Source organism: Choloepus didactylus, chromosome 15 (assembly GCF_015220235.1).
Source record: "Choloepus didactylus isolate mChoDid1 chromosome 15, mChoDid1.pri, whole genome shotgun sequence".
NCBI lineage: Eukaryota > Metazoa > Chordata > Mammalia > Pilosa > Megalonychidae > Choloepus > Choloepus didactylus.
The window spans coordinates 48,906,298-48,932,779 of NC_051321.1; the positions used below are offsets into that span (position 1 = coordinate 48,906,298).

Sequence of the window (26,482 nt, forward strand, 5' to 3'; positions counted from 1 at the left end):
GAAGCTATTCTGAAAGCATAAAAGAAAGGTGTATGGGTTGATTGAAGAAAGGCTTATGTGACCTGATTCTTGACGGACATGGTTACACCTCTGAACTTCAGGGATTTAGAGCAGGAAGTCTCTGATAGCAACCCAGACATCCTTCTCTCTCACCTCCTTGCCCAGCTTGTCATTTCCTGCCTTTCACTCTCTCTCTTCTCATCTAGCACAGGAAAGGAACCCAGAGCAGCTCTTCATTTGTTGTGAAAAAAAGTAAGAATTAAAATGATACCATTTGTATACAAATAAGATTTGAGGACAAGTAAATATTTTCTTATCTTTGAGACATGAACTATAGCACTGAAATGTTCAGTTCTTGCTATTATTTCCCTGGTTTATTCTTTACTAGCTATCGTGCTTTATTTTCTAGTATGTGACTTTTTGTCTCCACAAATTCTGTTCCGTTATTTGGAATAGGTTGGTAAAAATTATATTTTATCCACATTTCTTCCATCTCACTTAAAGAATTAACAGCCCTTGCAACTTCCTTAAAAATGTGAGTGATATGATAAATATATATTACATATTAATATTTAATATAAATTATAACAATGTATTAGCATTTTTATATATTATTATTTAATGCATATTCTAAACTGATGAAATTTAACATTTCAACTACTTAACTAATTAGGATTCTTTAATATGTATGTTAATTCTTCCTACCAGAGATCTTAATTATTTCAGAAACTGTAATTTTCAAATCACCTATCTCACTTTCTTGACACTTGTCTTCCTGGGTGTGTTTGTAAGCCAGCAAGTGACTTGATTTCAGCTATTTTGTGGGGGGTGATTATGTAAATTCTACCTTAGATGACCTAACAGGTGGTACATGTTTAAGTAAATGAGTCTATTTGCAAAATAATTTAGTCTCCCTAACTTTACAATTGAAAATAAATCTGCACAGATTGCAACATACTTCAGGCTTATATAGTCACTAATAGTTGTTGTTACTAGTTCATAAAATGAATGAACTTATTTTTTGGTGAGAGATGTTTTTTCTTTGTTATATTCTGCCATTTCAAGACTCAGTTCATGACAAGTTGATTAGATATTATGATTAAATTTTAATTTGAGTTTAACAACAAATATATGTAACTCTCTAATTCTTTCTATCAAATTGTTATCTACTGCCGACTAGCTAAAACAACTGCCCCTTCCCAAAAAGTGTTTAAGAGTCCATCTCTTACTTGTTTTAACTGAAATGACACAGCCACCAAGGGATAATTTATGATTTCAAAGTGCTATTTAGGGCAAGTAATTTTTGTAAGCCACTCTCTAAACTGTTGATAAAACAAGGTTTCATTTCTGTTTTAGATCAAATTTAGTCTGTCGTTTCCAATTCTAATAGTAATTTTTCATTTTTGTGTCACCCTAATGCTATGCTTTGTGAATGCTTTCAGGATAGTGGAGTGTAAAATCCACTAATTACCTACAACAAATGTTTAGTGATGACACAGTACATTGATGGTAAACATTTGGTATACAACTATTGTATTGATTTGCACGAAACACAGAAGCAGATAAAAGGTTTTCACTTAATTTTTAAAATCAGTTACAAGTACATTTAAGTGTGGCAGATACTCAATAAAGATCTGTTGGAGGAATGGAAACCAGCTTTCTAGAAACCTCCAAATTCCAACATGGCTCAAGGCAAGAGAAATCTCAAAACAAAGTAACAGAGCTGTCAAGAGCTGAAGACTCAAAGATGTATGATTCTTGGTCAGTTTACTACTTGACAAAGGAAAGGAGAGTGTTGTTGGCAGGCATTTGTGAGAGGCATGGGGAAAGTGAAAAGAACACAGGAGGACAGAGCTCTTCAGAGCCGACTCAGGGCAGTTAGCCTTGACAGTGCGGAGTGCGGAGCAGCAAACATGTCAATCACAGTGGTTAATTAGTTTTGCAAACTCCCCACCCCCATGAGGCTTCAGCCCTGTGCTACGTTATATCAGTCAATTCCCCTAGATTAAGATAAGTGTTCTTTGGTGCTTGTGTATGATGGCTACTATTTACTGAGTACCAGCTATGTGCCAGGCACTTACTCTAAGTACACGTATCAATTCTTTGAATCCTTGCAATGACCCTATGAGATAGTTATTATTAGCCCCATTTTGCACATGAGAACACTGAGGCTGAGAGAGGTACAGCAAATTACTCAAGGTCAAAAAGTAAACGGAGTCTGGATTTGAAACCAGTGTCCATATTCCCAAGCTATAGCCCCCTCTGACAAATTTGAGTTTGTATTAGGATTTTTCCCATCTTCCTGCCAATGACCAGGTTATTGAGAATATAAATATACCCTTCAGTGTGCAAAATTTATCCCTTGTGGGATTGATTATTCTCATTACAAAGTTAACAGTGCATTTGTCCACTGTGTTCCATTATCAATTGAGTATTAAGGAAAAGAGAGAGAATTGTAGCCCAGAACTCAACTGCAGAGATAATCTGTTCTAACAAAATGGCCCACCTAAATCATGGTCAGACAATCCTGATACAAGGAAGTAATCAGTTTGCTGATTAAAACAAGACAGGAAGTATAAAACAAGGCAAGGCTGTATTCCAGGTATTGTTTTTGTTTTGTTTTGCTTTATCAGCTCTCAGTTTAGAAGGGATTGAAATCATATATAGCACTCAATATATGGTTGAGCACTCAATATAGTAAAGCTATATGGTAATTATCTATAAAGTATGCTTACTACTTAAAGAAAATAATCTCTCCAATGAAGAGAAATATGTTGCTCTTGATACACAAATATACTTTTCCTGGTTTAATTAAGGAAAAAGAAGAAGAGAACTTCAAGGTACTTCTCTAATCCCTTTTCCCAATATACAAGATTAAATAGTTTTTGCTCTGCCAAGGATAGCTCCAAGCCAGAAGAAAATTGCAGCATGAAGTATATAATTCATTCCTTATATGGATGCAGTTCTTCTCTAAAAAAACATTTATCTTGTCCTTATAAATTCACAGTTGTTCCATTCAGATATTGCTGAAGAGGGTTACTGGAATCTTAGTAATTACAGTTAAGATCTAGCACCTAGAGGAATAGTTATCATCATCCCATACAGAATTGTATTTCATTTCTTTGGGGAGAGCTAATTATTTCAGTGACAAGTTAGGGGCTATTAGTAGCTGAAATGAAGGCTATACATTTCTGGAAGAGACTATATGTTTCTGAAAAATGACTTGCAAGGTGACTGCTTTAGCCTTGAATTAACTGATGAATTTTGTTAAGAAAAAAAAAAAAAATGGCATCAGGGGCTCTCACGAAAGCAAACTCTGAGGTCTGGGGCTATCGTCTGCTGCACATTAGCTAAAACAGCCTGGGTACTTCTTCTCATATCTCAGCTACCTCAAGTGTTGGTATTTCCATTAATGTTCCTGAATTATCATGAAATGATTAGATTATGGTAACTATTTGGAAAGGAAGAAAAGAATGTTGTGTATCTCTTTCAGAAATTCCATGAAAAGGCAGTTAAAGTATAAATTTCTGCCCTAGAACCCAAGAAGCTAACTTTAGATGCCATATTTTTCTTTTACTGTTATTTCATAAAAATAAGCATAGATTGATGATAAAGAGGCAGAAGGACAGAGCTTGCTTGCTAAACATCATAATTGACTTTAGCCATTCACTCCCAATTGCCTGTTAATTTCGTCTTTTCCTATTAATAAGACGGCAGTAGTGTAGGAAATATTGTTCATCTTGCTAACATACAAGTTTCAAAGACAGCAGGATACTTAGCTTGCAATATGACAGCATCAGTAACACAACAACTCTATTCCAAAGTGGTTCTTTGAAAACGTTAACTTGTATTCATATTCTCATAAAACATACTTACATTTAGAAAGATTCAAAATCAAGCCGTCGAAGAATAATTAGGACTAAACCTATGTACCTCTTCTTTACAAAACAAACCCTTGGTAGACAAGGTTCTCTCCCCCGCCCACCTCTGTAACCCTGCCTTTTTAGATTGTCAGTGGCTGATGAAAGGAAGCCATGAAGTACAGGGAACGCAGCATGTTGTTGAACTCCTCAGCCCTTTCAGGAGGTTAGATTTAACTATCCTGCTCAGAAGGGTAGAGAAATTCCTGACTTGACTCTCAAATGTTTTTCAAATCTCACTGCAGTGCAGGCATGTGACATATGGCCAGGAGGGCATTGGTTTGGGGCCAAATTTTGGTACAGGAATATAGTTAAATGAGAAGAAAAAAAAAAAAAAAAAACCTACCAGAGAAATTGGTTTGTTATACACTTTTGTTCCGTTTTCTGTATTTCAGAGGTTCGTTTGAAGATTCTACAACCAGATTTTATACAGCATGTGTGGTAGAAGCGTTTGCCTATCTGCATTCCAAAGGAATCATTTACAGGGACCTCAAGCCAGAAAATCTCATCCTAGATCATCGAGGTTATGCCAAACTGGTCTGTGCTTTCTACAACTGGTTTATGCTCTGCAGTTTTAAAATATTGGCTTATAAAGCTGTGTTCATTTTCCTAACATTAAAATCTCAGTTTTCTACTTCTATATTATGGCTTTCCTTAAAAATAGGTTTTAGTGTTAGATTTTCTATCATCTGTTCTTTCAAATTGTGCAAAAGTTATGAGGAATTAAATTGGCTGGGTTTGAATGAATAATACCCTGCCAAAACATGCTTGAATTGGTTCACACTTGCTGGCTTGTGTTCATAGACCTAGAAGAGCCTCAGAAATTCCCTTTCTGGTCAGCGTTCTACCTTCCAGAGGGTTCGTTGTTTACATTATGGGAAACAATGAATCATTTTAGTATTTTAAATTTAAGAATTATTGTAATGGAAAAAATAGACTTTGCAGGCTTTCCAGTCTATGTTAATAATAATAATAATTTTTTATACAGTTGGTAAGAACTCTATTTACTGTGGAAGGAAAGATTTCTTATAAAATAGTAACAAAATTGATCTGTCAGTGTCTCATTTTTCTTTTTAACTTGTGGAATTTTTATTCAGCATATGGTTTTTAGAGAAATCAAATCAATTGCAGTTAATTATTTATATTCTCAACCAAATGGTTTTAGAAAAAAAGATTTTCTGCATTTGAGGCACCTCTTTCAGAAGGCTTCTAGAAAATGAAGGATATGTTTTCATTTTATCTCTGTTTCTGTTTACCAAGAGCGGAGCTTTTGGTCCCATAGCTTTGTTGTTCACCTTTAACAGTAAAGGAGCTTCTCAAATAATTAATATTAAGTGAATTTCCAACTTCATTAAATCAAAAAAAATCATATATATTCTGGGAACGATGTTAAGTATGCCCTTTTCTTGTCTTTAAAGTTTTTTTAGTAAAGGAGAAATTCTTTGTTTATGTGCCAAATTTCATTAACATAAAAGAAGGAAAACTGCAAAGTCTTTCCAGAAAGAAAGGCAAACATACTTATTTTTAATCATGTGAATTTCATCCTATGTGGAGGTTGCAACATCTCCCATTAAAACTGAGTTTGGTCAAAAAGGCTTTGTTTGATTGTAATATAGATTATTCCTTTTAGAAGAGGACTAAAACAACATACTTCTACTTTATTATTATTATTATTATTATTATTAATCGGTATATTTCAGCAAAGTAACTTATTGCTTTTAAGTTTAACTCATATGTGGCTTGAAATTTCGTGTTTCTGTCTTTTGTAAGGTTGATTTTGGCTTTGCAAAGAAAATAGGATTTGGAAAGAAAACATGGACTTTTTGTGGGACTCCAGAGTACGTAGCCCCAGAGATCATCCTGAACAAAGGTCACGACATTTCAGCCGACTACTGGTCGCTAGGAATCCTAATGTATGAACTTCTGACTGGCAGGTATGGACATTGATAGGGAATTGCTAATAAAAATAGACTAGCAAACAACTACACATTTCTGCCTTTGTCAGTCTGATTAGACCATCTTACAGTCCAATCACATTTCAATATCAGAATTTAATTTGTTATTCAAATGACCAGGAATTCATAAAGTAAGGTCTAAAATGGGTCAGATAAGGGCAACCAACTCAGCATCAAGTTTTGGTCTCATTATTGCCAATTCTTTGTACATATGTGAATTGTGAAATGATCTGACAACTTTCTATGAGATCTTTGGGCCTAGTCATTTAGCCAGCAATGAACCAAGAGAGATGATAGTCATATAAAAATATCCAGGGTCACCTCTGTATAGAAGAGGACATTTAGCAATTGTAATATATAAATGAAATTTGAATGCTTTGTAGCTCTTTTGTGTAATATCATCAAAATCAACAACAGCAAAATAGGACACCATAGGTACTATAAGGTATAAGACAAACTATAAGCCCCTCAAGGACCAATACTAAAAGTGAAGCTCAGTCAATGGGTAGTATAGTCATTATGATGTACACAGAGTACAGAAGAGGACTGGGATGTACAGGGAGGCTTTTAGAGAAGATAAGACTGCAGTTGAGCCTTAAAGGAAGAATAGGACTTAGAAGTAGAGAACAAGGGTAGGGGCATTCCAGGCAGGGATGCATGACCTAAAATAGAGGATTGGTAGTGAGCATAGACATGGAAAACATTCATGTAAGAAAATAATGGGAGGGTGATAATCCTTCAAAGGTCATTATTGCTGTACTTGAGTGTTTGGACTCCCCCCACAGAAGAAATGAAATGTGTCTTGTTTTTTAAGGAAAACAAGTTCGCAATGATGTGTACTGGGTGCATTGGAAGTGGAATGGGGAGGTTAGTTTGAAGATTATTGCAATAATTCGGGTCTAAGAAACCGAATCAGAACCTGGAATAGGGTAGGGGCAATGTAAGAGAGGGACAAGTGTGAGTGGGGTGCAAAAGAATTTCATAAGAGGACCTAGTAGCTGAAGTGAAAACAAGAAGATGACTTGGGACCCTTCCCTCATGGTTATTTGTGAGGCTTCAAGGAGTATGTGAAGCACTAACGAGAGTGTCTGGCACAAAGCAAACATTCTATCAATGTTAGAGGCTGCTACTACTACCACCACCACCACCACCGCCACCGCCACCAGCACTACCTTTGCCAGGAATAGTTGTGCTTTGATTTTGTGGGCATTTTACAGTATTACTCCTCTTGAAACTTCTGTTAACATCAAAGAAATTATCAGTGACCTAACGAAAATTTTTTATGTTGTTGGTTAGAAAGCATGTGTTTGAAATTCAACAGTTCCTTGAGTTTCATTCCTCTAGTTAACTTTGAGTAAAATAATTTAATTTTTATTTAATTATTTAGAATAATTTTTATTTTAAAAAGCAAGTATAATATCATTCTGTATCTTTCTATCTACATAGGAAAATTTGTGAAGTTATATTCATCAAGTGAATATTATTATTATTACTTTCGGATATTGGATGATTTTTACTTTCTTCTCAGTATTTTTATATGTTTTATATACTGCATGAATGTCTTATATTGAGTTTGCATCACTTGTAAAAACCACAAAAGTAATTATTCAATACATGATTTTTGTTCTAATTGGATAAATATAAAATTAAAAATGTAAACTAGAGAAATGTTAAATATTTTTTAAAGTTGACACAAAGTGTCGTGAAAAAAGAAAGTTACAAATTCAAGGTGTGGTTCTTCCTCATTTGTAATGTAAAAGTCAAAACTGGCAAATCAACTTAGAGAATATTCAATTACAACATTACATAAAGAAAACATTTTAAAATGCAAAGAGAATACTAAATAGAATTGCACATTTATGCATTTTTAAAACTGATTTAAAATCGACTAGCACTTACTAGCTAATGACATATTAAAGTAAATAGAAAGTATTTGTCACAAGAAATAGGAAAAAAACTCAAGTCAGATTCCATCACAGACTTCAGCACAAGCAAAACTACCATTCTGTGTCTAAAGTGACTCAATATTTTTATCCTGATAGGTGAAAAAAATAATTTGAACTGCTATTAATGAACATGAAGAGGAAAAAAAATAGGCCATATGATTTCTTCCCCAAAGAGACACGAACCCTGTATTAGGATAAACTAATTTCCAAAGAAATCATTTATCATGGTATATTAATCTCCCCTCTTAACTGTGAGAAATTTGATGGAAGGATTCGACTTTAGTCATCTCTGTATTCTCTGGGCAATGCACAAACTCATGCTCTGAGGACAGATATGTAAAGGGATCAACAAATCTGGCTCAAGAAGGCTCAGGTGTTACATTCTTGCTGGCAAAGAGGATGTCTTGCATTAGGTTATCTAGTGAGGAGTGATGAACAGGGAGAAAAGGATAGTAGCCCTATTCTTTAAAATCATCACTTCAACAATTGTTTATTAACCATTTACAATGTGCCTAGGCACTTTACTGGATTTTGGAAACACCAGGAGAAAACAAAACTTAATCTGGAAGGGGAGACAGACATAAAATAAATAATCACACAAATGAAGAGGTAATTACAAGATATAATAAATGGCATATGGGATGCTATGAGATTATGCCAGAGAATTTTAATTTAGATTGAAGTTTAGAGTATTAGATAAGTCTATTAGCTTCTGATTGGTTCATATGGGTTACATTAGGTTGATCAGAGTGAGCCTTTCTGAGGAAGCAACATAAGAGTGAAGCTGGGACTTGATAAAAGAGGCAATAGGCAGATAAAGTATGGGAAAAAGGACATTCCAGGTAACATCAACTCTCTCAGGTGGGGAAAGTACTTGATGTTTAAGGTTACTGGCTATTGGACTGGAACCCAGTGATTGAGAGTGGTGACGGCATGAGATGGGGCTGTTTCATTGACATTCTCTTTGCCATCCTAAGAATTCTGGGCTTCATCCCAAGTGTAATCAGTGAGTCAATAAATGGAAGGAAGGACCAGAGTGCCAGAGAGTAGAACATTCATCTTGAATGACCAAGGACAGCAAGAAGGCAAAAGGGGCAAGACACCATTATTGAAGAGAAAGGAGGGACACAGCAGACAACCTTGATCTTGATGGTTTCACTAAGTGAATCAATAACTAAGGGTGTCCTCGCTGAGTTGCTATTATATTAATATTCTGTTTATCACTAATACTAGCCCCAAAGTAAGAATTGACATCATTTGAGCAGTTTATAACATTTTTACTTGTATGACTTGGAAAATAAAAGTCAACTCTCTCCATGTCTCTCATCCTTACAGCCCACCTTTCTCAGGCCCAGATCCTATGAAAACCTACAACATCATATTGAGGGGAATTGACATGATAGAATTTCCAAAGAAGATTGCCAAAAATGCTGCTAATTTAATTAAAAAGCTATGCAGGTAAGGATTTCAACCATAGCAGTTTTGAAAGGGTCATCATGTGAAAAAGTTAGGCTCCTTACCAATTATTATTTTATTTATAGGGACAATCCATCAGAAAGATTAGGGAATTTGAAAAATGGAGTGAAAGACATTCAGAAGCACAAGTAAGTGTTCTTTCATTATACTTTCAGTTTTGAGGGAGCGTTCAGAAAACCTGGCAAGCATTTCCCTGGGGCATGTTTTTTAAAAGTGTGAATTGGAAACTCTGTAACTGATACAGTTAGCCTGTAGGAATATCCAGACTAGTTACTAGCTTTTTAAATGCCTTTCCAGTTGTGTGTCTGGAACTTAATTTAGAAGCATTTGACTCTTTGGCATTCCAAATAACAAATTCATTGAATTCAACTTCTACCAGTGCATACCTCTGTGGCATAAAGAAGAAATGTCTTTTTTTTTTTTAAATTCTGGGTTTCTATTCTGTATCAGAATATTAAAAACAAAACTCCTCACCTTACCATGTCTCATTTCTTAAGCTAAATCCAAAATACAGGTTTTCAAACCATTTCCTTACTGATATGAGGGGGGATAAAAGGGGAGTCCTTTTTAAAAAAACAACAACAGCTTCTTAAATAATAGACCTTCCTTACCTATGTTGACTGGATGTTCTAGGGCTAAAATAAGCCCAAATTCATTTTTCCCTATTAATCCGTTTATGTAAGTCACAGGAAATATATGCCCCTAAAATAGCTTATTTACAGAAATACCTAAGATTATGTAAATAAGAGTATCTAAAAGATGGAAAGGCCTGCTTAGAATGTGGTGTAAGCATTTACTAATGGTGAAACCCTTTTAATGAAAAGCTACAAGTGAAATACTTACAGTCTATTAAAAAAAAAAAAAGGAAGAAGATAGGATATATAGAGACTAATACAGTTATGTGAAAAAGTTGATTAGCTGAGGCTGCCTACTGAATCAGTGGCAAAGATGGAAAAATAATTGTCTTTCTTGACTTTCCATGCCCTGATTCCACCTCCTTAAAGTATCCTGTAAGGCACAGGGCCAAGCATATTATGACGTTTATTAAATTATAATGATAGTGTAGGAACAAGGTCATACAGCATTATGACCGAAATTACTAGAATAAAAAAAGTCACCTTCTAGTTGGTATTTAAAATCTTGACAATTAGACTTTTAAAAATATACACTTCATAAAATAAGATCATTGGGAAAAAAACCTGCAATTAAATAGAAAACCCCTTTTTTTGCATTGAAAATGCTTGCCTAACTACTTTCCATCGGTCGTGTATATGGTCTGTATTGCAATTAGGATGTTTTACCTGAAGTAAAATACCTGTAACTGTCTGTGTTTTGTCCTTTCCTAGATGGTTTGAAGGCTTTAATTGGGAAGGCTTAAGAAAAGGCACCTTGACACCTCCTATAATACCAAGTGTAAGTAGACTTTCCAGTTTATAATCGTGCTGTATGCTTGATGGCATTTATGTCAGTCACCAAAGATCTGATATTTTTAATGTTGTGTCCTATCATCAGAAACTGTAGAAGTACCACAGTAAGAAATAACATATTTTAAAATCCAAGCTTAAAAATAGAAAAATTAGAGACAGTTACTATATATGCATCTTATCTTCACCTTTTTTAACTATTCATTTAACACAAGCTGATCTCACTCAAGAATAAAAGTAAACATTTGTTATGGAAAAGTTTAACTTATACAAATGTAGACCGAAGAGTATAATGAACCTCTAGCCCTAGTTTCACCAGTTATCATTTCGTTTATGCTCCCACATAGTTCCCCATTCCTCCCCAGAACCCAACTTTGAAGCACTCCCAGGCACAATTTCATCCTTTCATGCTTTCATCAGTTTCTAAAAAAGAAGTACTCTCTTTTCTTAACACATCAGGTTTTATGTTAAATAGCCAGTCCACAAAGTGGACTAAGTATTCACATTGTATTAGCTTGAAATGGATTTCATTTGATTGCACTTATATTTTCATCCAGTACTACATCTATTTAATAAACTATGCTGCAGCCTAATTAAGGGGGAGAGGGCTGTGTTATGCCCTGGGCTTCTCTCATTGATTCATTCATTCATTCATTCTTATGCTTCCTCTTCCTAGGACTAACTCAATACAGAAACATTGCCCTATTTCTACAATTTATTTCCACGATAATAGTCACGTTTATACACAAACAATAAAAAAATACCATTACCATACTTCACATTACAGATGTTCATTGCATTCAAGAAGTTTTGCTTTTAGAACAAGAGTAGAGTAAGAAACTGAGAGGCATAAATGTTAAACTAAGAGGAATGATTCTCCTAAGCTAAGTTTGTCAGGGGGTCTTCCTTTATGCAATAGTAGTATTTAATGGGAAACACTCAAACACATGTATCAGAGAAAATAGTTCTAAATAGTGTAGGATATCAGAATAATTAAAGTGTATGTCTTTATTACTTTTACTGATATTCTGCAGAAGATTGGACTGTGCCCACTAAATTTGCAGGAGTTCTACTTGCATTTAGAAATGGCTTTTCGTTATACTTAGGATAAACACAGAGTCTGTCACATTGTGTATAAGGCGCTAGATAACCTGGCTCCTGCCAGCTTCTGCACTCTCACCTCTTTCTATCTCCTTCCTTCTTAAAGAGCAGCCACATTCACCTCTTTTGGTTACTTGCAGTCATCAAGTTCTTTTCCACTTAGGACCTTTTACACAGGCTATTACCCACTTTATAGAACACATCAGTTCTTGGGCTTGAGTTAATACTTTCTCAGATAAGCTTTCCTGATCATTCTCAGTACGTGCATGGCACTTGTATTTTTTTCTTTATAACACTAACCAAAGTTTATAATTACTATGCAGATTTTTGGGATTGTTCTAATCATACAACTTATTCCTTCCTAGAGTATAAACTAAGAGGGCAAGCAACATGTCTGTTTTTACACAGCGCTGTTACCCCAGTACAAAGCACAGTAGATACCCAAAAATAGCCATTGATAGGAAATAAATAAAGAACGCTTTTTTAAAACCTGGCTTGACATAAGAAACCAGACACAAGAAAACCTTCTGCCCTTCATTCTCTCTGCTTGCAGGTTGCATCACCTACAGACACAAGCAACTTTGACAGTTTCCCTGAGGACAATGATGAACCACCACCTGATGACAACTCAGGATGGGACATAGACTTCTAATGTATTTCTCTTACCTGCTTCTGCCTTGCTGAAGACAGCTTTTTCTGAGACACAGCTGCCAGCAAACCTGAGGGAAAGGGAGAAGATTAGCGCTCGGGGTCACCATGATGCCTTCGATCGATGCTGCTCCAGTAACTACAGTGGCATTAGGACTTATTGCTTAGATGACAATAGTGCTCTTCCCATGTTTTCTGTTTGAACCTAAAATAGCAGTTGACATGGTGGTCCTGAAGCAAAGCCTTTCACCAGTAAAGAGAAGTTTTCTATTGTTGCAATGATCTTGCTTTGCTCTGACTATAATTTGAAAGACTGTAAGAAACACTTCAATCTAGTAAAAGAGTCTGTACCTTGCTGGACTTATCAATAAGATCAAAGAATAATATACTGGGTACGATGGGTTACTATGGTACAGAATCTGGGCTCTTCCCTTTCTTCGCGAGTGTCGTGGGATCTATTACTGTAAGCTGGTGTATATACCGTACAAAGAGGACCACACATCTGTGGGTCACAGAGTTCATGTCAAACCAGTGCTAGAAGTTACATCCTTTTATTTCCCAGCAGTGCTGATGACGAGACTGAATGTTACCTTTTCTTTCTGACAGATTTTAAAAATTGATATGATAAAAGCACAACTGCTATGGATTCTGCTGAGAACTCTCATAGCAGGTATATATGCGTTTTCACAGAGGATTGAAAAAAATGCATGATATTTGTTTCTTTTTGATAAATTGGCATGATAGAGTGGAAAAGGCAATTCACACAACCATTTCATATTTTTAAAGATATTATGCTTATGGATGGTCCTGGAAATAAATGACTAGCAGCCAATTGGTTTTATTTGTTACTTAACATACCCTCAAACTGAGGCTTAAAATATTCCCTTTTATAAAAATAAACCTTGGGGTGGGGTGGGGCAGGATTAAGACCCATCCAAAAAAAAATTAAAAATAAAAACTATATAGGTGCTATGTATATCTTTCATCTGTAAATGTCAGTGTCTGAACAGACAACTCGAATTCTAATCATTACATGTGTAGCCAGAGAATCATTTCCACTAAATTTATTAAGCCAAACTCCTGTCAGATTTCACTTATACCATGTAGTCTAGGGTTGAGAGAGAAAGGGGATTAAACTGGTTTCTTGTCTTAGGCCTGAACCAAAAAAAAAAAAAAAAATGATGTGGGGGAGGAAGGGAGAAGTCACTGTTAATGAGCTTCACCAGATGAGGAAACTTACTTATATGTTATTTAAATTGAGATCAGGGAACAAGACAAGAACCTGGCCAGGTGTTGATTGCAATTTGTGAATAAGCTAATAAGAATCTGTGTGCATGTGAAAGTAGGAAGGGAGTATTGAGGAAAACAGGGAATTGATTTCTTAAAAATAAAATTTAGCTAAAGAGGAGAAATGTTACAATCCTGCAATTTTATACTAGCTAGAAAATATTAGATTTGAAAATATCACACAGATTTGGTTTTGCACATGGAGAAAAAAATTCAGCAATTTAAACTGAGCTCTTTGTTGGCAGACTAGTTGACTATCAGCTGTCATAAAGAGCAGAACAGTTTGGAGGCTTTTCCTGGATAAATAGCATCATACCTATGTAGACAATGTAGCCTATGTAGATAAATTTCTGAGCTGTCATCCAGATTTGGAACTGTGTGTGAATTTGGTATATTAAATAGAAGTTTGCTCTTTTTTTCAGTTTAGTGTTTTTAAAAATCAATCAAATGTAGACATTTCTGTAAAAATAAGTCCAATTAGATCATTATGCCACAGCCAGGAAGACATGTATTCTGAATTTTGTTCTAATTTGTCGTACTCAAGACCACTTTAAAATATCTTATCAAAATATAATAATCTAAGAAACAATCTATTCCTCAAGAAAACCTCCTTCTTCTGATATCAGGATATAAAATGAAACATGTCAGCTCAAATCTAGATTTGAATGCTATTTCAGAAACTTTATATCCCTTTTAATTGGACTTTTAAAAAATATGTAATTCCAAAAATTATAGTCAAGATTCAGTCATTTTTGTTAAAAGATAGTGTGGTTTAAGCATGTTAAAGATTTACTAGAATGTTAAACTTACCTAGTTATTAAATAAGAGAATCTTCTCTTGCAGCTATTCAAATATCCCCAAAGCCCCAGAAATTAGCACTCACTGTGCATATGGAATTATGGTTCAAGTCTAAGACAACCTATATATACAAGTTCTATTGAGAAGGAAGAAGTAGCATTCAGCACAATGGAACTATAAGTTGTTTCTCCCACTTGTTACTGCATCTTTGCTCATTTCACAGGTGGCATTGCATTAGGACGTCTAAAGCAATCACCAAAAATAAAGGTGAACTACATCTTCCAAGAAATACTAATAGAAAACATTCATCTAATTTTCAACATGAAATTTTAAGGATTTAAATCTTGTCTTAATGAAGACACTAGGGCTAAAATTCATGGTCAGTGTCATAAAGTGCATCTTACTTTATTTCTGAATTTTTCATGCCCCTTCTATTTTCTTACACTAAAGAACATCTGGATAAGTTAGAAGAGTGCCAACTTGTTTGATTTGTTAACTGACTTTCTTGTTAATGCTTTGAATATGGGAAGTAAGGGCTTTCTGTGTGTCTTGACTCACAGGAAAATTGAAAACTGCCAAGGAAAGGAACATCATAATATTTGAGATGGATTGAACACATTAGAGAAAAATAATTTCTGGAAAATTACTATGATTTTTATGTTAATATCTTCTTTATTCCTAAGATATAAATCAGGATCTATGCGGCATTCAAAACAAATTTATTTTGATTATATTCTTTGCAAGTGATAATTTTTACTTAGAATTATGGAATATGCGTGTGAGTTACACATGTATATAATTCATAAACTAAACTACTGTGTTTTTCTAGTTTCATTTCTAAATGAACTGATGGTGAACTTAAAGAAGTCAGCTACTATATTGAAAACAAGGACATTAAAAATGATTTCATAGTGTAGAAGTGATCTGTGCATTATCCATAACATTTTATTTCACAATAGGACCACAGACAAATATTTATGTAAATAGATATTTTTGTGTGATATTTTGTGGTACATGTAACTTTTTTTAGTGTTTCACAGCATTATTATTTCATTTTATTTGTAATGAATAATGTTTTTAGGTCCAAGTAGACTTGAATTAATGTCATAATTGTCAGTATTATTGAAAATTATGTCAACTGTACTGTTATTCATCTGTCCCATAGTTTAGAACATGACCTGGCTATCTGGCATTGTTGCAAGTGCCTTAAATTCATGGCATCCTATTAAAAAAACAAATTTGGTGTTATGCTGCATGACAAAGACAAACACACCTCAAAATGTTGTCCTTTCTTAGCTTGCTGCGTTTTACAGTTCTTTCTGCTAACAATTTATAAGCCTTTATTATATAATATTGATGAATTACAGAAATGATGAAGTTGTTCTCTTATTTCTGTTAAATGTACCAGAGCTGTGTATCTGTTAATGAGATACAGCGTCATTTCTGTGAAATGTATAAATGTATGTGCAGGTCAAATTAATATATGACATACTATCAGTCTGTATACAGGTATTCCTGTTTTGCTAAGCTGTGCCGAATCAGTTTTAAAAAAATTAGTGCAGTCAAGTTCTAACATATCTCATTTTATAGTCTCCATTAACAATGGTCCAACCCAAAAGAAAAATTGGAAAATGACTGCTAGCCACACCTCGTTTGAAACCAATGATGAAAAAGTATCTTGGTGCACCTCTCAACAAAACAGGATGCTTTCTCCGAGTTATTGTATATGCAAATCATGTATGAGGCAAGTTTTTGATGGACCTTAAAAGCTAAACATTGAAAGTGTGTTGTTAGCCCTCCTCTTTACCTGCCCCTGCAGCAACAGATAGAGCTCTGAGACCTTGATGATGACTCAGAGGTTTGGGCTTTCCAAGTAAAGGGACATTTCTTTTAGCATCATCTATCAAATTTATTTCAGTGTATGATGTTTTTACAACTGGTCAGTTCTTTTGTATTCTTATAGCTATGGTTGTTTGATTGTTCTCTTACAATTTGTTCTACATGAAAGAGTCCTTTGTTAGTCAGAATGCAACAACTGTCATCAAATGGTCATTGACCACTTGCACTCTTTTGATGTAGATTAAAAACTTTTTCATAAACTTAACCTGCTTTGATTCGCTCTGTATTTTTTCTGCAGCTGTAATTGCCGAGTGCCTGTTGTATACTTTATAGAATTGAAATAAAAAAATAATTACTTTTGAACCTAGTTGATGTTTAATTCTAGACAAGTCTCCAAGAATAGAAAAATTAGTATATCACACTAAAATTGAAATATCATGCAGTGCTATTGTAAAATGTCACTATAAAATACAACCCAAGCATCTTTCAGGAAATGTATCATGATGTAATATACAACTAATCCAACAAATCAGTTTAAAGGCTTCAGTGGGAATAATACTGGGTCATCCAGCATGAGTAGCAAAGCAAATGCAGATACCTATACAAACCCAAAAACTGGCAGTTCTGGGCACCACTTCTACCACCACCATACACACTCTTTTCCTGCTACCACTAGTCAGCCTTTGAACTAAACAAAGAGACGTTTCTTGTCTATTACCATGTGCTAGGAGGGAATGCTTTAAAATGAAAAACTACTTCATAAACCTTTTCTAAGATGCATTTACCTGACCCCCCGTTAAACTTCATATGTAATACGAACAATAATGATTACAACACACTGAAATCTCCAAAACCCTGGTAAATACATTCTTCCTATATCCCTTTGTTCCTCACTGCAGGGAATCATGCACAAATGAAAACTGGCTGCAGCATAAAGCTTCCTTCCTTCAACCTGATTGCCTTTGTTTTGCTGATGATACCGCACCTCATTTAAAAAACCCATTAAATGAAAACTAGAAATTCAGTCCGGTTAACTTTCCAGAGGCAATAAAACAACTTTATAAAGTACCATGACACTATAGTACAATCTACTGATTTCATCTCTCCAGAAAACAGAATCTTAACATAAAATAAGCTTTTAAGATCCACCTTTAAATTCTGTGACTATCAAAACCTTGACCTAAGAATGGTCGTCATCAATCATGAAAGGTTTTTTTTGTTTCTTTGTTTTATTAACCACACAATTTTAAGAAGTGGCACATGAACAACACTCATGACCATTGGGGGGAAACTGTGGGGTGCTGTGAGGTGGGAGCGATGATACTATTGCATCCAGGCCCCCCTTACACTCTATGCATGTTAATTTCAACTGAAGCAAATCAATGCTCAACATTTGACTATGACAATAAGAATAAATCATAAGTAAGTTTTTCTGAAATGAATGGATTGGCTTATGTGATCCAATTAGGTCACATGTTATGGTGCAGACCTGCAACCTCATAGCCTTAAATGTGTCACGCACATAATACAGCATACCCACCATACTAATGTTCTCTGCTGAGAGTCTTCTTTAGAGTTTTTCCTTGTGTTCCATAATTCCTCCTTTTCAGCTCAAAAATCTTATAAATTGGTAAAATAGCAATGATGTGTACCTTTGGCAGCTGTGTTTTCCACCCAAGATGGGTCTATGGAATAAAGTTAGATCCATTGGCATGCCCATTAGCTAAACAAGACAAGCTAAGTCTCAACCTCGTGCAATGAAAAAAAAAAAAAAAAAACTCATGACCCAAAAGGCTGGCCACAGTTTTCACAAACATTAACAGTCCCAAGGTACATATTCAAAGTCAGTGTTTTTCAAACATTACTATCATAATGTATCTGGAAATATGGTAGAAACAATCCTGGAGCCACTCATAGTTATTTTTAGGTATAGTCCAGGAATCTGAATTTTTTAATAAGCACCTTGGTTTATCCAGGTGGAAATATTTGCATATATCCATGGAAGAGAAGCAGTAAAAGAGGGTCCATAAGAAAGTACTTCAGGAATGGTGAGGTGAAAGAAGTAAACAAAAAAATGTCTGTATAAAGACATGGACATCCAAAACCTATTTAATACCCTTGAAAATGTTAAATGTCATTATATTTCACCAATATAAGTAAGTGTCTTTTCCAATTTTCGTATTAAAATAACATGCTCATAGACTATTTAATATATATTTTATATATAGTGTGTGTATATATATATATATATCCACATCTTGATTTACAAAGTCAAAAACATATATTTAAGCCCACTTCTCTAATTCTTGAAACATTAAGTCAGGATACTAGGAATTTAATTCACATGAAGGGGTCTTAGTCTTCTAAGGAGAAACGATAATGGGGACTTGGGAATGGCTAGGCCTCTGGCTCAACTGGATTTTGACTACAGGTCACTAATTTCCCTCCCTGGGGAATTCCCTGCCCCATGGAGGTCAGGTTTGAACTTGTGACTTGCTTTGGCCACTGGAACATGAGCCTGTCATTCCAAGCAGAAGTTTTAATAGCCAGTTCCTGTGCCATCACATCCTCCTTCCCCTCTCCTACTACGACTGGGAATTCTCCACCAGTGGCTGCCCCGTCAGCTTTGGACACAGAATTAGGGTGATGGGGAGGAGGAGCAGAGCCCCTAGCGACACCATGAAGATTTATAATAGAATATGTTGTTGTTTTGAACTACCAAGATGTTTACTTTGCCTGTTTTGGCAGCATAAACCTGATTGATACAGCTACTGGACACAGACGATAAAAACTGCCTTGGCCTGTGCAAGATAATTCAGCAATTTGAACAACCCACCCTGAGATAGAAAAGAATACAATACATTTTTAAAGTCTGAATGATGGGCAGCAAAAATGCAGTGAAGATTTAGTGAGATTTGTGGAATTTACTCAAATGCCTAGTCCTTTGACAGAAATTATACCTCTAAGCAGAGCTAGCAAAGATACAATTTAATGGGGTGATGGCAGGAAACATCCTCAGAACCCAGACCATCTAAAACTGGTGCAAAGTATTGCGCCACTCTTGTGAAGACTATTTCAAACATCAGAAGCACCAGGTTTAGCTGCACGAGACGCGAAGAGCCCCAGTAGAAATTATGTTATCATGGGACTGGATGATTTATAATTCCTAGGAAGAGCATGATTCACTCAAGATGCCTGGAAAGAGAAGAAGGGCTGAGAGTTTTAGCATTAAAACAACCAGACAAAACCAGGTTGGAAGAAGAACAAACTATCTTTTAAGAAGAGTTTAGTGATAATAAAATTCTGTGATTATAAGTTCCTTACTTTTCTGAACCTCCTTTTCCTTAACTTTTAAAGCAGGGGTTGGCAAACTACAGCTTGTGGATCGAATCCAACCCATAACTTGCTTTTATAAAGGAAAAAAAAAAAGCTTTATTTGAATGCAGCCAGTACACACTGTCCACGGTACTGGAGGTGAGCAGTGCGACAGAGGATGTACACCAACCCTGATTCAAAAAGAAGGACTTGAAACTGGCCAATGATCTTCACATTAAGTTTTCCAAAGAGCCTCAGGATACTGAAGAACTGTCTTAGAGTTCCCCAAGGTGGAAGAGAGAGATAAGTAGCACATGGAGTAAAGAAAGGGGAGACGTGACGAGTAGGTTTCACAGGCTCCAGATTTCTAACTCAGCTTCACTGGAGAATCTCCGATATTATCTATTCCATATATTGGGGTTGCAAGTAACACTTCATTTGAAGAAACTATTCTACTGTTAATTTTTAATGTTTGAAAAACCACTCAACTAGATTTATTTAAAGTTATTTTCATGTGCAAATTTATAGGTATATGGCTACTCATTTCTTAGAAGAAAAATAAATTAAAAAATCCATAGGGGTAGAAGTTAAGACAGGGGTTAAATTTGGAGAAAAGAGTAGGACTAGGAGGGAACAAAAAGGGTCTACTCAGATGCTGGTTGTTTAATTTCCCTCTGTGAAAATTCATCAAGTGGTAGGCTTTTACATTACACTTAATTTTACTTTTTAAAAAAAAAGAGTTGAGACATATATGAAATAAAACTATACGAGCTTCATTCTTCTTCTTAGTCTGTGTGTCTAAGTCCAAGGGAGCAATACTATTTTCTACTTTTTCATGTGTAAAGTTAATTTTCTCATGTGTAAAAATAACTTCCACTTAATATATTTTAGAAATCTTCATGCCTCCAGTCCTTATCTCCTTCTAATCTATTCTTCTTATTGAGACTTCACACATCTTTCAAAAACTGCAAATTCTATCTAAAAATTCCCAGATCCGTTAAATGCCAATCTTGTCTCTTCTGTCTTCCTGCTTTTACAAAAAACTCAGATTGCAATCATCTCAGGTCAAACAAAACTAACTTTACAAAGCTCTCACTGACCTTTAAGTACTCTCCTGGCTCATAAGTACCAGTCCAAAGTTAGGATAATGAGATAAAGATAATATTGTTCGAATGACTGAAAATAAATAAATGGTGGGAAAGAACGCTGTGAAAGCCTACATTCATTGCTTTTCCTGGGAGACATGATGGGGATTGTGTCATCTTGAGGCCATAGGGAAATAGTTAGAAAGGTAGTAAGGATATGGGGACTACAGCAGGACATTTCGGAGGTAAGTTATCATAGATAGTACTGAACACATTTGGGCCAAACTCATTTCAAGAAAATTTGATACGTTAAAAGAGGTTTACAAAAAATAATTTAAGGAGTGATTATTTATATCAAAAAAGATGATTCCCCACAAGACTTAAAAATAATGCCCTGCAAAGGCATTTAAAATGCAATGATTTTCTTTTGGAAGAAAGTACGTTATTGGAGAAGCACTAGCCTGCTAAGTAGGAGAATATGAAGTTTGGAGAAGGGTCCTGATTCTATGGCTTTGAGCCAGTTAACTTCTCTGAATTTCAATTTCCCCATCTGAAAAACTATATGAGAACATACCTAAAGCATCTTCATCAGTCTTCCACTTGTAACAAATCCAAAGGAAGAAAAACATTTAAAAAAACAGCACACTCAAACCAAAAGGGAAATTCTTGGTAGATAAGTGACTGTGAGAAATTCCTGAAAAAAGAAAAACCAAGCAAGAAGCCAGAGATGGTAACCTCAATCACAGAAACACAGTTGCAACTCAGGACCCACAAGGGAGCATTCAGTGCAGAAAAGAGAGAGAAATAGCAAGGGTATATATCACCCTTGGAGGTAATGGAAGACAGAAGCAGGAAGAGGCTCCAGGCAACCAACAGGAGTTACTTACAGGGTGGTAGCGTTCAATGTAGTAGCCTCTAGCCACTTTAGTCTACTTAAATTTAAATGAATTAAAATTAAGTAAAATTAAAAATTAGTTCTTCAGTCATGCTAGGTACATGTGGCTAGTGGCTACCCTATTGGTCAGTGCAGCTCTAGATCATTTCTGTCATCACTCAGAGTTCTACTGGACAGTGCTGATCCAGGGGTGTCATGGGCAGATGTATGGAGCCAGCTGTACAGGCCCATGTGAGTCCCAAATTCATATGTATTCCCAGGTTAATTCAAGGAAAAAGAAATTCTAATCTCATCCAGAGAATAGAAAGGAAAGGAATACACGCCAACTTATTTTTATGACGTTTGGGTAACTTAGATTCTAAAACCAGACATGAAGAATACAACAAAGTAAAATTAGAGTTCAATCTCCCTCATGAATATAGACACAAAAGCCCTAATCAAAATATTGGCAAAACTAATCAAGCAATGTATATATTTTAAAAGTGGCCAACTTAGGTTTATCTCAGGAATACAAAAAGAGTATAACATTTTTAAAATTGCATAATTCACTACTTAAACAAAAGAGAGAAACATAATTGTCTTTTCTAAGTATTTAATAAAATTAAAAATAAATTCACGATTATTATGATCAGTTATGTGTTTCAAATATCATCTTCTTTGTAGCATCTTTTTAAGAGAAGTTTTTCATTTTATGGTAGTTAGATTATTAATCTTTTTCTATATAACTTAGGATTTGCATCTTGCATAATAAATCCTTCCCTGTAACTGTTATTTACTTCTGAAGAATTTAAATTTTCCTATTTACAGTATGTCCTCAATCTCCCTGGAATGGATTTAAGTGGAGGTGGGGGGTGTTTTTATTTTTCCATATATCTGCTGAATTTTTCCAATTTATTTGATTATCTTTTCTCCACTAATCTACAAAATTCTACCTCTCACATCAAACTCCTGTCTATATTTTTATGGACTCAATTCTGTTTTATTGGTATATTTCTGATTCCTGCAGTAGTATTACACTGTCTTAGTTAATACAGCTTTATAATGATCTTTTTATCTCCAAAGGCAACCCATTCCCCTTTGTTATTGTCAATAAAATTGTCTTGGACAGTTATAGTCTTTTTTCCATATAAATATTAGAGCCAGATGATCAAGTTTCATGAAACATCCTTTTAGGATTTTGATTAGGATTACTTTGAATTTATAAACCAATTTTTAGGAGAAAGTATAGCTTTATGACACTTTTTCACTCATGAACATATCTACCTCTCTATGAGTTAAATTTTCTAACTGTGTTCTAAAACATTTTATAGTGGTGTCCATGCAAATCTTTTGTTTCTATTTAAAGGACATCTTTTTAAAAATTATACTATTTATTCCATTGTCATAAAGGAACTTAATTAATTTGTTGTATCTTGCACCTGCATTCTTGATAAAACTTTATTAATTCATTTGTCTATATCCTGGGTTATCTCTAAAGATATCATTATAATCTCTGAATAATGAAATGCTTTATTTCATCCTTTCTAGTTCCAAGGACTAATTTCTTTTTCTTGAAGCAACAGGCTAGCTAAGAACCCAAATAAGTATAATATAATGAAATGACAGCTGGCATCTTGTCTTTTCTTGATTTTAAAATCAGTGCTTCTAAAATTTCATCATTAGATATTTGGTATGGGTTTAATGTACATACACATTATCAAATTAAGAAAGTTCTTAGATTGACAATCTTTTTCAAAATCATGACTGGCCGTTGTATTGCATAAAGTTTTTTTCAGCATGTACAAAAATGGTTACATTACTTTCTTCATCTGTGACTGTGGTAGACTTGACAGAATACATTAATGGATTTCTAATATTAGAAATCCTAATATCGAGTCCTAGGCATGAAATCAACTTTTTATGGCATGCATTTTTAATACATTGGTGGATATGATTTGCCAATGTTATGTTTCAGGGGTCACTGAGGACAAGGGATACAGATGTCAATGTCCAGGGCCTGCCATTTAAAAATCTCAAGAGAATACCCCGCAGTTTCCCTTTCTTGAACTATTCTTGTCTGGTCTGTGTTTCAAGATAGTACTAGCCTCATAAAATGAGGTAGGTTATGTCTTTACTTCCACAGAATAGAAATATATGGAAATATCCTCTCCCTCACTAATAATCAGGGAACAGTAAATTTTTAAATTACCAAAGAAATGGTATTAGAAAATACCAAATGTTGGCTAAAATTCACACTCTTCTGGTGTGACTGTTAATTATGACAACCACTTTGAAGAACAACTTTACAATATTTATTAAGTTGAAAATTTCATATTGTACAATTCAGGACTTCTACACATTGCTATACTACCTAAAGAACATTTCACACAAGTTCACAATAAGATGGAAGAATTTTAAAGTAACCCATGGAAGAATTTTAAAATAGCAAAAAATTCAAAATTTAAAAAATGAAATTCAAAAATAGCAAAAAATGAAAATGTTCATCACCTGGATAATAGGCCACTAAATTCTCTTATATTTGACTAATAGAATATTACACAAAAGTGGAAACAAATGTATATTAAATTCAACAAGGAAGAATCTGCCAATGTTGAATAAAAAATTGCATAATAATACAGTCTGATAGCATTTATATAAAAAAAAAAATAAGTGAAAGAAATCCCATTTCAGGGGCTAGGACAACTTAGATTATTCAGACCAGCCTCCCACTGAAAATAATTTAAAATGCTGAATAAAAATATGTTGAAATCATCTTAAAAGCCTTAAAATTTTGCTAAAAAAATAACCAAGCCAAAATCTCAAGGGACGTGGGTTGCTGTGGTTGCCCTGAGAGCATTTCCAGAACCTAACAAAACTGAGCTTTGGTTCAGGGGCCACCAAGGACAAGGGATATAGGTGTCAATGTCTAGGGCCCACGATTTAAAAAATTAAATTACATAAACTTACAATTAAATAAATCATATTCAAATCAAAGGTAATAAATACTCAAAACTCAACACTTCCTAATTGTATTAGTATGTTTTATTATTATCCATGCTTTTGAGGTTATTTCCATGAATTTTATCTGTACTGTGGCAAGACTACATAATGTTGAGCATCTTTTATCACCTCCACATTCAGTGATATCACATGGGTAGCTGCCCACAGCAAGAGTATTCCTGGCACAGAAATCAGCAAACACTAAAAGTCAGGGCTAGATTTAGAGCTGAAGCTGAAAGCAGTTTCCATTTAATGAACATACTTTGTACAAGGGTGAGAATAGCTCACATATCAGATTGGATGACAATAAATTTATTGGAAGAAGAGTTAGACTGCCTTTGGATATAAGAGCTTGGTAGAAATCAATAAAAGCATTCTGTGAGAAGCAATTGGCTATATGACGTACACAATAAAGAGTATTGTATACTTCGTTATTATCTTTAAATTGTGTGCAACACATCCTTTGTAAAATTAATAATAAAATTAAATAATAATACAATAACTTGTATGTGTGTAGATATGCATGTATATACACATTTTTTTAAAGTGCTGGTTATTAAATGCTTATCAGCACACTACTAGTCCTGGGCATCCAATTTCACAAACATTCCAGGTGACTGTTTTCATCAGAAAGCCTGAGCAGTGCTGCACAAGAGCAAGGACTCCCAAACCTGGCTCTGCACCAGAATCCTTTAGGACATTAAAAATATAATAATCAATATCCCTGGGCCCTGCAACAGACATATGAGATGGGGACAGGAGCCAGGTTCTGGGAAGGTATGAGTATGTGGGTATTTTGCTTGGAAAAGTTTAAGAAACAGTGAATTCAGGAATTATTTTTAACTTGGGGCACAAAGTGAGGAATTTGGAAGTGACCGACTGGTGGGTTGGGACAGATGGATTGGTAGTGGAGTTGTTCAAAGCATAGCCTAAGGATGGCCTGCATTACACTCAGCCAATGGAGAGGGTTAAAAAAAAAAAAAAAAAAAAAAAAAGAGTCCTTATACCTTCAACACACCTGTACAGTGAAGAGTTTGAGACAAAGTGCAGGAATCTGCATTTGAATGTGCATCCTTGGGTTACTTTTATGTACACAACAATTGAGGCACCACAGAACTGCAGAGTTCTGAATTTCCATACACTTCTAATTGAATAATACTTGCCTTTCAGTGCTGACAAAAACAGGAGAGGAATCTGGTTCTCTCCCCCATTCCTAACCACTTTCAAGTAAAAGCTGTATGTATGTATGTCTTTTTTTCATTCATTCCTTTACTTACATATTTGTTTTTCTAATCTCAGCTGTTATTAAAACCATAGCAGGGGTATTTTCCAAACAAATTTACAACTGTGCCTGCTAATCAGGAACTCAAAATATAAAGAAAATGCATGCTATAGGTTTCACAGCTCTATCAACTGTTCCCTTCTAAAAGCCAATTGAAGGATAATAGTAAAAAGGGGCAGTGAGCTATGCTTTTGACAAGTCCATACCTTCTAATTGAGTTTGTGGCTAGGCTGAACTCACAAAGCTATTGATACTTGCAAATGATTTTCACTTGCTTCTTAAACTTAGAACTTACTTTAAAGAGTGCTTTTATTGATGTAAATTGAAAGAATCAGCTGGGTAGTAGTGATATTGTGAGAAAGAAAATTGAGATACTTTTGGACAGGGTAAAATCAAAATATTAATAACATTTTGAGAGGCTTTAATTGAAGAAAATTTGCTTCTTTAAAATCATTCTTATAAATGCATTTTAGGTTATAATACTAAATGTATAGTATAAAATTTTATACTTCATGCCTAACTTAGTACACAA

The 26,482-nt window shown here is 34.7% G+C and overlaps 1 protein-coding gene across 2 annotated transcripts in view; it reads left to right on the forward strand.

Annotated features, from left to right (window-relative positions):
• Nucleotides 1–16,659, forward strand: part of PRKG1 (protein kinase cGMP-dependent 1) — a 1,297,582-nt gene extending 1,280,923 nt beyond the window's left edge. For both annotated transcript variants that reach the window (XM_037803756.1, XM_037803755.1), the window contains exons 13-18: nt 4,316–4,457; nt 5,691–5,854; nt 9,157–9,279; nt 9,363–9,425; nt 10,644–10,710; nt 12,376–16,659. In XM_037803756.1, the coding sequence (XP_037659684.1) occupies nt 4,316–4,457; nt 5,691–5,854; nt 9,157–9,279; nt 9,363–9,425; nt 10,644–10,710; nt 12,376–12,474 (658 nt within the window). In that variant the 3' untranslated portion in view covers nt 12,475–16,659. The remainder of the gene's footprint in view (nt 1–4,315; nt 4,458–5,690; nt 5,855–9,156; nt 9,280–9,362; nt 9,426–10,643; nt 10,711–12,375) is intronic.
• The last annotated feature ends 9,823 nt before the right edge of the window (nt 16,660–26,482 follow it).